At 39.8% G+C, this 16,878-nt stretch overlaps 1 protein-coding gene across 1 annotated transcript in view; it reads left to right on the top strand.

Annotated features, from left to right (window-relative positions):
• The first annotated feature begins 4,710 nt into the window (after window positions 1–4,710).
• The window catches only part of atp8a1 (ATPase phospholipid transporting 8A1), a 102,124-nt gene continuing 89,956 nt past the window's right edge, over window positions 4,711–16,878 (top strand). The window contains 1 exon segment of the mRNA XM_062425037.1: window positions 4,711–5,098. Within this exon segment, the coding sequence (XP_062281021.1) occupies window positions 5,050–5,098 (49 nt within the window). The 5' untranslated portion in view covers window positions 4,711–5,049.

The following is a 16,878-nucleotide window of genomic DNA, read 5'->3' as shown; positions in this document are numbered from 1 at the left end:
ATGTCCAAGCAGGCTTACAGATAAAATGTGTCTTTGTGCAAGTTTGACAAGATTATCTGCAAATATTAATAAACTATTGTGAGCAGGGCTTTGACAAATGAGTCACTGTTTGTGATTAGTTGGCCATCAAACCACCTCACCCTCACTGACTACAGATCAACATCCACAAGGGGGCAGAATGCAATTCAATTACAGCTAAATGTCAGGCTGCCCAATCACTCTCTGAAGAGTGGTGGGCAAGCAGTGAAGGGTGCAGCTGTGGGCCTGATGGCTGCAAGCACCGACTCGGTTTATTCCATCTTCAAAGTGTCAATCAAATACAAAATTATTCAGGCTGAGTGAAAAGGAGCAGGGTTAATTTAATGCTGATGTGACTGAGATTTTCACACAGGTGTGGTGAACATACTTCCAAAGTCCATGTAGAAATACAATTCTTTCAGAACATATACACCATTCACTAAGTTTTCCCTTATCTGTTGCTCCTCTTGAGGTTTCTTCCACTTTTCCCCCATTAAAGGGGCTTTAGAGTGTTTCCCTAATCAAATCAAGGGTCTTAGGACAGGGGACGTTTTATTGCTGCCCAGACTGTAAAGCCCCCTGAGGCAAATTTGTGATTTTTGATATTGGATTATACAAATAAAACTGACTTTATTTGACTTAAGTCTAAAATCATTCAATTGGGAGTTGATCTTTATTTTTGTGCTGTGTTAAGTGCTGTTTCAGTCTCCATAAATACAGTTAAAGTATCAAGCTGTTTTCCTCATTTATTTTACTTATGAAAACATTTATGGTACATTGTTGAGCTCTAAGTTTACATGCAGGAGATGTTTCATAATAGCAGTTTTCAGTGCTATTGAAAACATACCAGTAAGGAAAATAGCCAGTACTTCATCCTCTATTCTCAGCTGGATACTCTTTTAAAGGCATCTGGGATAAGATCCAGTAAAGCTGTTGCAGGGTTTAAGCTGCATTACTTCTTTCTGTTGTATTTCTTTCTCAACAGCAGCAAAGTGGCTCAACGTATTTTCCTGCAGAGGCAAAGGGCTTACACACATCGTTATTTATGGACTGGTAGATCAACCTGGTTTTGTTATCTATCTCTGAAGAACACTGCAGACTCATCGCAGTGGAGGACGTTACAGGGAGTCGTTCAAAGATGGGTTGATGGAGCTGTTGTTGGCTCAGAAACATTTCAAAAATTGTTGACATTGTCACTGTCATTGTTTCCAGTCACTTCTGATTGAATGAAGGTGTTGTGCAAGACTTAACTGGGAACCTGTAAAGCAATGTGGAGATATGTGTCACTTCTGTTTCTGCATCTTTGCTGGGGAATTCATGTGTGTCTTCAAATGGTTTGGAGTACTGTATAACAACTATGATGCTGTAGTAAAATCATCCCAAAGATTACATATACTGACATACAATATGATGAAAACTGTGTCAACTTCCTAATGAAGATCAGGATTGCAGGTGCTGTTAAAATCAATTAATTCAATTCTGATTTAAATAACTCAGATAAAAAATATTAATGATATGTAAAATATCTTAAAAGTCGCAGACCAAAAATTGAGCTAACAGCTGGACTGATGGCAGCAGTAGATTGGGTTTTGCACTGACTTAAAAATATAAATCTGCATTTCTTATATATACTCATATCAGTATAACTCTCAGTGTAGGTGCAGACAAGGGGGGGTGTGTATGATATGCAGCAAAACTCCACAGCTAGGATTGAAACAGGAGCATTGCAGGAATCTTATTATGTATTCATCTTAAATGCTGGATGCCCCAAATACTAATTGTTTTTATTTGGAATGATGAATGCAGTTGTTTTTGTTATTCTTAGCTCGTCTGAGAGGAGGACAAAAATTAAAAAAGAGTCACAGCAGCCATATCCTATCAAAGAACAAAGGTGTTGGGAGGGAGTATCAGTGAAACCTTTTACACCACTCTGATGAAGATCCAAATAAACAAAAAAAAAAAATAAAGAATCAGGCAGTTTGTAATTGACACAGATTCTGATAGTATCAGGAATTTCGGACGTTGAATGAGTCATTGTTTGGACTGATATACTATAAAACACAAAAACCATTGCACACACACATAATCGAAGAGGCAGGCTTCTTGTCACTGTTGCTTAGCAACCATGGGAGCTACAGAGCCAAATCCCTGTGGTGGCGAGCTGATGTTGAATTAGGTGGAGTGGGGGGAAAGAAACTGAATCTTTGGAAGAGACGTGTCTCTTTACAGGCACAGGAGGAGGCGTAGATGTTCAGGTGTCCATTTCTTATTTTTGGACCGGGTGAATCTTAAGCGCCTAGGTATCTGAATCTGTCTGTGTGTTTTGTTTTTTCTTTTTTGTTTAGTCAGGAAAGTGTTGGATTTAAAGAAACAGGGAAAATATTATTATTATGAATACCTTTTTGTTCAAAGAGATGTGAACACAGATACACATTCAGTTGTGAAATTTGCCGGCATCTACTGCACTGCTCATACACAAAGACTGTTTTATGTTTTCAGAAGCAGGAGCATAATATAATCTTCCTCTAATCCCCACAAGAGTAAATAGATTTTAAAGGGATATGAATCCAGATCGTAGCAGAATCTCTTAACGAAGAGTGTTATCTTACATGAAAATGTGCAGGAATCAAGAATCTGGCCGTAATAACCGAGGTAAACATATGTGCAGATAGCTGAACATTCAGCATTGTGAAAATTCCTGCTGATGCAATATACACATCAAACAACTGTAGTGTGTCTATAACACTGCAGTTCTCTCTGGCAACTGCAGTGGTGCTGCTGCTGTACAAATGCCGTCTCCTGTGTGATTTGCATTTCAGCTGCAGTGAGAATGAGAGCCCACTTTGATTAACCGTATGTACAGTACACCAGCCAGGCAGTCACAGCAGAGATGCCATTGTTGCTGCTTTCCTCTTTATATTTGCATGTATATTGCTTTTTTATGTAACTGAGAGTCCATGTTAGGGCAGATTCATGACATGAGAGTGGCACACTGATGGGGGATATAAAGGAAACTGTAAGCTAGCGTAAGTCACCCTGGATTAGATCGCACACTGAGCTTGTTGTGAGACAATAATCACATAATAACACAGTGAGTGATAGTACGGTCGACGGTCAACTGTTTAATTCCATTGCTGTGGTCTGTCACTACAAAAGTATTTTATCTATGGTTTAAGAATTTACTTTCCTCACTCTTGTTTTTCTTTTTGATTTCATTTCATTTTGCTCTGTGAGGTTACAGCTTTCATATATGCAGCAGATGATGCGGAAGTCTGTAGCCATGTTTACTATCAAAGCATCTGCAAACATTTAACTCAGCTGATTCCTCATAATCATAGGTTGCTCTGTTATGGGCAGCTTCTTAGACGTGATTGAACTGTTTCTTCAACAACAATCTCAGAGCAGCATCTCAAAATTCCCACTCTCATAGTGAAGTTTCTGTAGGTCCATTATTAACAAAAGTTTAATAAAAATCAACAAGAGGTTTCAGTGACTGGTTTTATGTTTTTATGAGAAACATAAAATTGGAATCACTTATATTTTTAGTTCATCTTTGTTTACAGGTATTTACACCTACTGAGTAAGTGCTACTATCACTACTGCCTGAATGACTCCTTCTCCATCTGGCTGCTGTGCAGATTTTAACAGATGTTTACTCCTCTTTGGGATGAACACAACCAGTGTATCATACTTTATAGAAAACAAAATCAAGCAAATGTTTTTGAAATTATGGAATAATTAATGTTTATTTTCTATTCATAGCATGTCAGAGAGACCTTTGTTTCCTTTTGCTGAATTGTGTGGATGCCAATCATGGCACAGGTGTCTTTCTGTTGTAATGTTAGACAGTAATAAAGGTATTTGTAATTCAAATCAGTAATTTTATAGGTTAGGTAAAGATACCGAATATAATTTAGAAAATGTCTTCTTTCAAAGGCCAAATCCCATGGAGATTTAATATCTTTACATTATAGGTTTTTCATTATTTTTCATGGCGAACTTCTACTAATATACTTGTACTGTGTTATGAAAAATAGAATATCCAAAAATATATCAATAATAGCTTACAAAATACCAATTGTTGTTATATTTGTTAAAAAAGTACCACCATATATTTCCCGTTATTTACAAATATATCATAAGCATGTGGAGTGGAGACCTAACGTGTTTACAATACATTGTACATTTTACATTGTATTTTTCAAACATATATCAGTATGTTAGTAGTTTGTTATGTGATAAGGTTAATCTTTTAATGACATTCCAATAACGATGAATACATTAATATAGATATCATTTATTAAAACTGTAGACTCAATTGTGATAAGACAACTCCTACCCAGTGCACTGTGGTGCTTGTTTCTTCAACCTGTGCACATCGACTACTGCAGAGGAGGGAGGAAGGGAGAGGGGGGTGTCCACACCAAACGATCAATTTGATGGGCAATTTTAAAGCATGTCTATGTTTTAAACAACACTGGCCACATCGATTACAATTCAGCACTTTTCGCTATGTGTTTAATCAGAAACAAAACAAATCCACCACGATTTTCTTCCCTCCTCTAACGCTGTTATGACAGTTGTTATTTTGAGGGACCCCCCCTCCTGTAAGTCTGAAAGTGGTACAGTCCATACTGTGAAGCGCCACCGTCCCCCTCACTTCAGTTTATGGTAAGTCTGTGTCCAGTGCTGCTTCACCGAGAGGCGTCTGTCGGCTTCACAAATCCGCCGTGTGAACCAGGATGCTGGGGGGGGGGATCCGTGAAGCCGTGGGCTCCTGGACATGTTATTGTCAGCGCCGGGAAATGAACGCTGTTTTTATTTTATTTTAAATCTGACAAATATATCTCATTAGCAGCAGCAAAACACGCAGCGCTACAGTCCGCATGAGAGAGGTTTTTCTGTTGAATGTTTAGACGCTTTAAAAAAAAAAACGTTATCTTTGCCGGTTGAGAAGAAGCAGCCACACCGAGCAGAACTAACAAGCCGCGGCCGCCTGACAGGTGCCGTCGCCCGGCGCAGCGTGGAGAGATGCCGCCCGTCCAGAGAACCATGTCTGATCTTCGAACCCGGTCGGAGGGTATGTACATACATTTTTTAATAAAGTGAATGTTTTGAGAGGATTTTAAAAAAGCCATTAAACAGCTATTGTCGCTGCTTGTTACTACAGGAAGGCCGGCCGGTAGCTCTCCTAACTGGAAGTTACAGCAACTTGCTAGCAAAAGCTGTGATTAACGGTGGCCAAACTGAGGTCAAGGAATCCCCCGAGGGGGCCTTGTGAAATGTCCAAGGGAGTTTCCTGGAAACTGTAATTCGTTTGTTTCATTTTAATATAACTTATTATATAAACACAAAGTGAAGAAGGCTGCTGTCATGTTTATGCCTGCAGATAAAACATGCAGGTTCCTTAAACAAAACCTTTATCTGTCAGAGGGATGCTTCCTGGAGTGAAGCAATTGTGGGACTGCACCTGATTTGGCTAGCACCCTTTGCAGACTGGGACACCCCCTCAGCCAGCCATTGTCCTGCCCACCTAGCAGGATGCTCACATCTATCTCAAAAAAGCAGAAGGAGTGACCAGAAATATTTAAAAGTTGGTGGTTATTGACAGTAGCCACAGGTCTGACAGCACAATAATACATCTACAGCAGCATGAGTCTAACAATGCAACCATTATGCCTCATGTGGGACCCTGACTCTTTCACTGCACCAGTAACTTTCCACTGCATCTCAGCTGTGTTTGCCAGGGGAAGAGGATGCGGATACATACACAGTGTTAAAATGATTTGAATACTTTTTACTATCATTCTCTAAAGGCTGCTCTGTAGCTTTGATTATCCAGGAGAGCACCTATAGCTGGACTCACACAGACTTATTAATGCCTGCAGGTGTACACTCCTGAAGGGTTTCTTTATGAAGTAATTAAATTCCTCCTATCACTGTTTTGTGGCTGACCGTGACCTCTGACCTCTCTTGATAGGAGCAATAATTTATCTGCAGTGATCAATAACATGTCATATTACTATTATTTATGGTGCCTGCTAGAGTTTCTGTTCCCCTTTGCTCTTGTGGTTTGATTGGACGGCTTACGTTTGATTAATAACTGTAGTCTGAGACTCAGGCTAATATCTCAATCTGACCTACTGCCGTTGAGTATATTCTTTTTGGCTGCCTTGCCTCTTACAGTAAATTAAATTGACTTATCATTTGTATTTTATAAAATTATAGATGTGTTGTACCATAGCTTAAAATGTAGGTGATAAGAGCACATTAGACACGCATGGCTAGTATTTGTTTTTCAGTAGTCACTAGTAACACAGTGACTCCATTGTATGAAGCAGTGTAATTGTTAAGTATGTGTTCATTCATACAAGAATATACTCCAGAGCTGAATTCTTCTTCCAAGTAGGTAGGACTGTGGAGGAAAATACATTTTTAAAAAGACAAGCGACTGAATTTAAAAATTCAGTGTTTGTGAACATGAAGGACCTTCTGTAAGCTGTTGCAGAGGAGCACACAACTAAAACCAAACTGTGATACCTTTAAGTGGTGCAGCATGATATACTGGCCGCCAGACAATAACTGTCAGCATTTTAGAGCTGCAACAACTAACCACCAAATATTTTGATAATGAATCATTTTGAGTCAAAACTCTTTCTGGCTTTTTAAAACTGGAATATTTTCTTCTGGTTTCTTTAGTGACTGAAACTGAATATATTTGGGTTTTGGACTATTGATCAATACAAGACATTGGGCTTTATGGAAACAGTGATTGACACTTTTCAATATTTTGTTGACCAAACAATTAATTGATTTAATTGAGAAAATAATAAACAGCTTAATTGATGATTAAAATAATTGTTAGTTGCAGCCCTAAAAAAATTAAACAAATATCCTAATTGTACCTGATATAGCACTCCACTGATTGCACTCACTTATTTATTTACAAATGCATATCAATATGTTATTTAAGCCATAATTCACTTTTCTGTCACAGTAACAGCTTTGAATGGATAATGTCAAAATATGTTTTTATTAATGCACACAATTGAGAGAGTTACTTCAATTGAACACAATTGAAGTAACTTATTAGTTACTTGAGGCGACAGTGGATATTGATATCGTCCTAAATTACCAGGGATACATGATTGATTGGTAATAACACATCTGTAATTTTATTAATAGTGAGCTTCCCTACTATCAAGACTTAGATCTAATCAATAGATAATCAATTGTAAGCTGATTTGGTGAAGTCATAGTCTAGTCTCTAATTGAAATATGAACCCTAACACCACTTAAGCCTTCTTGTATTGGCATTGTTTCCAATATTAACCAGATACAGTACTGTGCCCACTTTCCCAAAAAAGGTAAATTGCAGACTATCCATATTCCCAACAGGTGGTCTTGATCCCATCATCTCCATCTTTGTCAGCCATTCAAAATGCAGATTTACCTTTTAATTAACAAATTAAGTTGTGGTTTATGGCTTTATGAAACATTTATATATATATATATATATATATATATATATATATATATATATATATACATACATAGTCAGTAATATATTGTCTTTGCCTTGAATGCAGAAAAGGAAAAATTAGTAGCATATATAGTATTATTGTAGACAATTGGGCAACTAGGGTGTTGACCAGATGTCTATGATACAAATGAATTCAAGTAAAACAAAAGTCTGTGTTGTTCCAGTTTCTGAAGATTTTATATTATCTCGTTATTGTCGCACTCAGAATATGTTTTGTGACTTGGGTTTTCAAATGCCACCTAAGAATTGGTACTTAAGAAGCATTTTTTTCATCCTGTGTACCACAACAGAAATAATAGCGCTGAGAAATCATACATTTTACTGGTAGAAATGTAAATAATTAAACACAACTATAGATTCCATAGAAAACTGTTGACTGATGCAGCTGCTGCAGTCACAAGAGCGAAGACATATGAATTATGCAGTAGCTATTGCTGTCCACCCCAACCCCCAACCACCACACACCAGCTTTTTAGGTTACAAAGAGCAAATGATTTTGGTATTTTTTATTATATTCTATTTTTTTAAACTCAGCTCCAAAGCACCAGATGTACACTCTCATCCACATGCTTTAGTAAAAACGGTGTAATGTTTGTTTTTTGAAAGCATCTCTCTGAATGTTGGTTTCGACCACCTCTTACCTCCTACCGTTCTTCCAACCTCAAGGCTTGATTTATGGTCAACTGTTTTGCTCCGTCTCACATCTATTCCAGATCATTTCTTTTGGCTGGTTTTATGAGATCCTAAGCACACTCCCCACCCTTCAGTTTTATTTTTTAATCACCACAGTGCATCAGGCAGGCTTCCATCTAGAAAGGGCAGCCCTCTGCCAGGCTTACCACCTAATCCATCAGCGGCCTGTCCGTCAGCTCTCCGTGCTGCACACTCCCCTCTTGCCCACCACGTGCCACTCCGCTCCTTGTCACTCTTCTCTGCTTTACTGTGGAAACATCCGACATCACTGCCAGCCTGTGCCTGCATGCGTTGCCAAAATAATCTTATCTAGGACACTTGGGGGTGCAGGTGACGTCAGTAGCTATCAGCATGTTTACGTGTGATCCTGCAGGGACAGACAGGCACCTGTAGATGCTGATCTTTCCGATACAAATTTCCGTGATAGACGGGAAGCTGCGTATTACCTGCCCCCCCTGTCTAAATGGGAAAGCTGATCGGCAGAAGCCACGCAAGTTAAGGCCAGACTAATGGCAACAAGCATCCTGTTTGTCGTCTTAGCTCGCATGCTTATCTGCAGACGGACCAAATCCCCTCTCACAATTGACACTAAAGGTGTAGATAGGGAGGTAAGCCTGTCCTGTGAGGATGAATCTATCAAAAGACCAAATGCTTGTCTTTTTGTGTCATCTGATTCAGATGATAGAAAGTGCTCTTCAGCATCTGATTGCCTCCATTCCAGTTTTGACCCAAAGTAGCTTCTTCTTGAACCTTTTATATCTCTACCTTTCCTTCATTCTTAAGATCTTTTTTTTTTTCATGTGTAAGTGAAGCAGGATGCCCCCCCCCCCCCCCCAGCATTTCAATAACACCAGCTAAGCCCTAGTCTGTCTGAATAGTGGTAACAGCATTTGGAGGGAGACTGCAGGGGGATAGAGTGCTTCCTTCTGAAGGGATTGAGAGCTACCCATGTGCCTGGCGGATCACTGGCTGATAATAATGTGGCACAAAAGCCCAACACACCACTAAATCCCCTGTCTGGGGCCACTGGTGTGTCACATCAAGTCCCTTCGGGCCTCTCCACTCTGTCTATGTGCAGGCATGGGACATCTCCTCTCCTCTGTTTTTTTCACTTCATATCCTGCCCCCATCGCTAATATGCAGCCAGTCTTATATGAGTTTCTTCAGATACTCAATTTCCCATACCTCAGTGATTCTCTCCTGTCTGCGAGGCAAAGTGAATATGGCAGATCATTTTGTGGAGGAGGGAAATGTGCACGTGTCCACACAGTATATATGTTCTGTCTGATTCAGAGGAAGAAACGCTTCTTCTATTTGCTCATGCACATCTTTGTATCAACCTGAGACATGGTTGACCACTGGTCTAAAGAGTCAGAACTTTGCAGTATCTCTGGGACTGCCCATCTACAAGAAATGTTCCTTTTTGAATATTTTGTCAATGAAATTTATTATTTAGTGTCTGTATAGGATGCCATTTTATTTTTATTTTTTTATGCTTTGCCCTAACCAAACAGTAGCTAGTAGTAGTTTCAGTCAACACTTTAAGAGGTGCAAGTCAGCTTTTAAAAATCTGAGCAGCTGTGTTCATCTCACCCACACTTTTTTGCTGTTATTGTGGTAATTTTGTGAACATCGTTCTTCATAGATGTTTCTATTTTTCTGGCTCCGGCACAGTAAGATGACGTATCCATTCCTAATCCTGCCTTTTAAAGCTCTGATTGGATTAGTTGTCGTCCAATTGGGGTGCACACAACGCCAGATCTTTTTAAATTTCTGGGGGAAAAAAATCTGAGAAGTAGGCAGCGATTAAGAGGTCTTGAACTTGGCTAATTTTAAAGTAGTATACAGAAAAATGTTGATTAAAAAAAGATGGTTAAACTAAACTGGAGATTAATTTTATAGCCGTAAACTCATATGTCTTGAATGACATACAACATCATGAGTCCCTGAGCTACATATTCTTACATAAATTGATTAGATCCTCTGATCTGCAGGTCAGCTGGAGTTCTTCAGTAATGCTGCTCAGACTGAACCTTATTTATTAGGTACTGGAAAGCTGCGTAGCTCACAGTGAGATAAATCTTCTATATTGCCTCAACTTAGCCATCAGCTTGTAGTATAATCCAGTCTAGTCAGTCATAGTGTAGAATAACATAACTCAGCACTGACCTCCTGTTTCTAAACCTCAAATAAATTGTAAAAACACTGGGGAAAGAAGCCTGAACGGCATCCTCACTCACAATTCTCTCTGCTGGTGAGCTGTAGTCTTCTTTCGGACCTGCTTGTGTTGGTCTGTGTGCTGCACACATGCATGAACAGCAGGAAAATGCACCAAGCCTGCACGTGCCAGGAGACGGTCAATACGATGGTGTCACAGCGGGATGACAAGGTCAGATGTAGAGGTGTCGGCAGGCACTCAGCAGGAAAGCAACACCATCAATGGCCAGGAAGATGAAACTCTCGCTGCCCTTGACCCCCAAGTTCTCGAGCATTTTAAGGCCCTGTTCCCATCTTAACTTCTTGTCCAACGAGGCCACAGTGCTGCTTCAATAGATAGATGGTTAACTCTAAAAGCACACATATTCAGGACTTACTGTAAATAGTAAGAACTTCTGTGTTTCTTTATGGTATTATCGTGTTGTAATGTGACCCTGATGCATCCCTATAATGGTTAATCCCTTTATATTTACATCTATAGCAAAAACCACGCACTTCTGATAGACATTAGTGATCTAATATAGACCTAATCAGATAACTGTCATAACAGAGACAAAGTTGTAGGTTACTATTCTGTTCTGGGCTACTCATAATATCTGACTGATCACCTATTCAGACAATAATTGTTAAATATTTTAGATGCTAATGCTAACAAACTATTTCTATCACTCCCATCAATGCAAGTGTTCCTGCAATAAAAGTAGCAGCTGAATTGATATTTTCTATTAATAGTCTGAGCACATTCATGTTATTGAAGACTGAGGCCTGAATCAACAATAGGCAAAGATGACATCTGTGTGTATTTTTCCTCCACAGAGCTACAGAGTATGTGCATGTTTGTGTTGAGCTCAGGTGTTGATTGAGGTGCCAGTTTTGCCTGTTGAGAGATAACACATAATTAACATGTCACGTCAGGTCAACAAGCATCACCGAAACACTGGGGTGGACTAATTGTCATTGCTCAGCCATTTGGATATAACGGCTATTTCTGGACAACACATGATGGAACGTTTTTTTTTGCAACCAATTCAGATCTGAGTCTTGAACTTTGAGTTTTTATATTGATCTTCATTAGTAAGTATTCCAATACTCAGGCTAATACGTAGACCTGCATTAAAATGAATAAAGTTGATCCAGTTTGGATATGTTTGACTGCAGAATAGATTGCACTCGATCACAGTCAATGGCAGGCTCGTATAGGATTGGATCAGCCTGTCTCCATCCACATCTTTAAGAAAATACCGACCCATTCCGATAGCTGTGTCGTAGAAACCTGCTCTTGTAGGAAGTGGGATGCGCAAACCCCTGGTCACTAACATGTGAGTCAAATGCTTTGTATGCCTAACTGCTCCCTTCTCAATAAGATGCTCTGACAGTTAGCATAAACATGTCATTTTAATCAGTCTGAACAAACAAAGACGTAATTTCTCTCTGAAGGAGAGTCTCTGTAAACCTGTCAGACAGGAGACAACATCCGAGCTGTCACTGCCGATCCATCTGTGACACAACTGTGACACAACCCCCAGACTTGTTACATCTTGAATCCTACAGTGGTCTTTTGATCCTGTGGCTGCAAAACTAGAGGAGACTCCGGGCAGCAGACGACAGCTGACGGTGTTTAATGGTGGTTGGGATGGTTTTACTGTCTTGCTGGCAGTGGTTACATTTGTACCCTGCAAATACTTTCTATTGCAAAAAGTCCTTATACCTAAAACAATGCAAAACCAAAAACTATTCAATGCAGTTATATAAAGACAGAGAAAAAAAGTAAATTCTTAGTGACTGTTTGGCATTTGATGAATGACCTTAGTGATTCATTGATTGCGACTTTGTTTTTGAATCATTTTCTGTCAATCAATGAATTGACAAAGCGTTTCAACTCCTCTGAGCCGTTATCTCTGTTTACGCTCTGATACCTTGTGTGTCATTTTGGCTTTAACAATGAAACCAGTGGGGTGACTTGGTGAAAACAAACATTAAGATTTTGTATCTTTTTGATAAAGAAAAGAAGCAGTTGTATGAAGTCAGGGACAATATTGACTTTTTCTGACTTGCGTTGAAAGGGTCTATATTCTGTTTTTAGTCCTTTTTAAAAAAACGATGAATTGGACACCATGTGACCTTCACTCTCACCATTCATAAAGTCACGCAGTGGAAAGGTTTCTGTCCCCGCAGACCTCTTGCTAAGCTAAGCCGGGCCAGCCCTGTGATGTCACAGCTAACCACAGCTGCCCATGTTGTCCCTAGACTGTCCATCCCACTGTAGCCCGCCTGAGCCTATGAGGAGCCAGATGGAGCGGAACAGGGAGGGGGATTCATTTTGCAGCTGCCCTGTTGTTGTTGTGAGTGCTGGTTACAGCATTGTGATCTGATAAGCGACTTATGGATGTTACTGTTGCTTAGATTGAGGCAATATCTATATCCCCCTCCAGCTCTTCCCCTCATTCACAAATGGTGACGATAGGAGGAGCGGGGGGGGGGGCTTTCATCTGTGGGACTTTAATTCCCATGACTAGGCTGTGGCTGCTCTGTCTACTGAAATATTTATCTGGCATAAATGAATCATGTACAGATCTTTCTTTGGTGGTGATGAGCAGATATAAATGGCACATTAGGCTCAGTGGGCTGTGAGATTTAGAGATCTCAAAGCTCAGGGATTTGGAACTATTTTGACCCTAATAACCACAGTATATGGCCTCAGGTTATGGCCGACAGTGCTGAACTCCTGATTGCACCTCACCTTTTTTCGCCTTCTGGCTTCACATTTTCTACAGGAGCCAATTCTCTTGTCATTTCTCTGCATTTTCTGTTTCTGGTGAAAAATTCGATGCAGTTTTTCTTCACAGAGACTCCGACTGCGGTTTGGCTGCCATTCATTTATTCGTGTTAAATCAATGTCAGCAGCTTCCCCCTCCATCCCACCCCCGGTATTATTGAATGAATCGTGTGGGAGCCTAGCTCTAGCCAGATCACGTGCCTCATCTAAACTTTATAAGCCAGCCTACAACTCTCTCAGGCTCATTAGTGCTTGTCTCACACTGAGCAGCTAGATTGGACTCTGTTTGTGGCTATTTCTGGAAGAACAAAAAGCCTTTTTTACATTTAGATTCACCTCGAGATGGATGTTATATCTCTGGGGATCAACTAACGGGCTTTCCCTGAAAGAAGTCTTACATCCTAAGGCTGATGGAGTCAACTGAATCAACCGTGCATACCCACAACCACTGCAGGTGTAAGTTATAAGAAGTTGTACAAATGCAGCTTGTCATATGATGTCTTTTTATGATTTGATATAAAAGCTTTCTTTGAGGTCAGAGGCGTTACTAAAAAATATCTGGACTAAAATAACAATTTCCAGTTGATCCTCTTATTTTAAAAAGAAGGATTAGAGCTGTTACTGCAACGATTGAGCGTCAGTATGCCTGCCATATTCTGCGGGTGTATTTTAGTAGTGGTCAGCTCTGTAAGGTCAGTTATTTGTTCGTGTTTTTTTAACGTTTAACCCCGAGTGTATAAAATGCTGTGCGAAGCAGTATGGTCGAGAATCAGATCATTACTGTTGCTGTCCATGTTGCCATTAGAAGCCTTTAATCTTGCTTGTGTTGACAGTCATGGCAGCAATGATTTTCCACCCCCTCCGTTTCTGCCTGACCTGAGCTCATACGTTACCACCCGGGATATCATAAATCTGCAGAGGATGGGTTTTTTTAAACCTGTTTTATCTACTGACATTATTATACCATACAAGCATTGAGGTGCAATGTTCAAATACTAAGAAATTCCCTAGTTTTTGCCTTTTTTTTATTAAGGTGAACTCTAATGTAAACATGATTTTCTGCAGTTATTAAGAGACAAGGTTTGTAAACATACAAAAAATAGCACTCATGTTAGAAAAATGACAAGTCTTCAAGTCTGATTGACATGTTTAGTATCTTAAAAAATACCTCCAGAGGTATCATGGAGGGAATTCTCTCTCTGTAACCTCGAAGACTCAGCAAGGGATAAAAAGACAGATTGGGGGAAGACCGGCATGCCTTGGACAACTCCATGCCATGCTGGGCCCAGTTTTTTCCCCAAATGTGTGCCCCCTTGTGACTATTGTTCCACCCGTCTGTCTGTTGGCTGACACAAGCAATAATCCTGACATCTGGCCTGCATCCAAACTCATTACGACACTTGGTGGCATTGATCCTTCCTCCAGAGGCTTTCCCTCTAGAGCTGCGTGCTCCTGCTACTCTCACTGCGCTTTATTTGGCTCCTTGCTTCTCTTTTCTCTCTTCTCTTTCCATGCCTCTCACGTTGTTTTTTTTTTAATACAGCCAGCTAGTAAGGCTGATATGGTGGCTCCATGAATAGATGAAAGGTGTCGACGTGAAACCTAATATAACACAGATTAAGAATTGTGAAATGTTCAGAGTTAGCGTCCGCCCAGTTTCCCATTCTTGCTCTCTTTTATTAATGTCAGGGTAGTTGAGCCGTGACACGCCTGCAGTTAATGAAATTAGTGCAGAGAAAATGCACAGTGACCACCAGGGGATATTAAAAACAGTTCCCACTGAGACATCTGTGCAAATGGCTGAGTATATTATCCATAGAGTGCGTTAGAAGGTAAGAAAACAAGGTGGATTTTGGGGGAGGGAGATTTCATGTGGCTATTTTAATGATGGATCCTCCTCTAAACTCTCATCCTTTTGTACTGTGGCCTGTCTGTGTTGGCCTTGTGTACCTTCTTTAAATATGGTGATGTCAGTGTCACTTAGGGTTGCACTTGAATGTTTTTGACCTTAACTTAACTGTAACAGCTCATGAGTTGTACCACAAAATAAGAGATGGCTGCTTTTTATTTAACATATTCGAACGTAATTGTGGGAATTAGCGGCCACAGTACCAGACCTGCGTTTCTCTGTCCTCAAGCCCAGCTGATCACTTTTTTTTGCTCCAGCCCTACTTTTGCTCATGTAATCCAATTTAAGTGTTAAATATGCAGCCTTTAATTGGATCAGTTGTGCGAGAATAGTAGCTGTAGCAAAAACCTGGAGATCAGGTAGGTCTTAAAGACGCACAACACACACTAATCTAAGGTATAAAACAAACACTGTGGCACTACTTTTCATTTTCATATGATCAGTACATAATATGAAAGACACAAATCTAAATCTAAAAGACACAAACGGGGCAATATGTCTGTACAAAACTAGAAGGAACATTATAGCAAAGCTGAAGTGTTTATGTTCTCTATGATTGAGTGTGGTTTGGTTTTGTGGCATTCATTTGAACAGTTTCTCAAATAAATCAGTCTGTTTGAAGGATCTTGGCTTGTTCACAAAGTTTCCACCTGATTCATTTCTTATTGTCCAGTGTTGCATTGATGGTGCTTGCTATATGAGCTGGGCTAACCTGACTAACATGGTTTAGATAACAGTAGAGCTGCAATGATTAGCTGATTAACTAATTAGTGGTTAAAAAGAAAATATTTGGTAATCATTTAATTGTTTCAGTGATATTAAATGCAAAAATGCTACAAATTCTCTTTTCCCAGCCACTCGAATATGATGTGTTCTTCATCATATGTGATTGTAAATTTAATATTTTTTGGTTTAAGGCTGTTGGTCAGACAAAACAAGCAAATTGAAGACACCGCCATGGCCACTGAGACCTTTTTTTTTCTAATTATCTGATTAATTGAGAACATAATCTGTAAATGAATCCACAGTGAAAATAATCATCAGTTGTAGACATACATAAAATATCGCTTTCCCACATGTTTATGCTTTTTGATCTATGTCGTCGGCTCGAATAAACTTTATCTTTCATTTTCACTTCAGGTTCACCATGTTCAACGCAACCTTTCTGCTGACCACCTGTCCACTGTGTGTGTGTGTGTGTGTGTGTGTGTGTGTGTGTGTGTGTGTGTGTGTGTGTGTGTGTGTGTGTGTGTGTGTGTGTGTGTGTGTGTGTGTGTGTGTGTGTGTGTGTGTGTGTGTGTGTGTGTGTGTGTGGAGGAACTGAGCTCTGCCTTGGTCAAACAAAGACATCAGAGGACAGATGCAGTGCCTGTAAATGACACCAAGACATGGTAGAAACTCTGTCCATTTGGATTAGGTGCTGTGAACTATCTTTGAACATTGCCAGGGAACTCGACTGGCTGGTGGCGTCACCTGTGACTCAACTTGTCGAGTGTTGAGTGCCTAGTTTTATAACGTAAGGCATATCACCTGTTTCACCAACCAATCAGCTCAGCAGAGTTTTGGATGGAGGAAAAGGGAGCCTCAACACTATTGTTCTTTTTTCTTCATGTTTTCGTCATTTCAACACTAGAAATGCAACTATAGCAAGTAACTCACTATCACTATCGTAATTCATATTTTAAGACGTTACAAATTATATACAACTACAAAAAAAAAAAA

The sequence above is a fragment of the Scomber scombrus genome, chromosome 9 (assembly GCF_963691925.1).
Source record: "Scomber scombrus chromosome 9, fScoSco1.1, whole genome shotgun sequence".
Lineage (NCBI taxonomy): Eukaryota > Metazoa > Chordata > Actinopteri > Scombriformes > Scombridae > Scomber > Scomber scombrus.
This window is presented reverse-complemented; position numbering and strand designations above follow the sequence as displayed.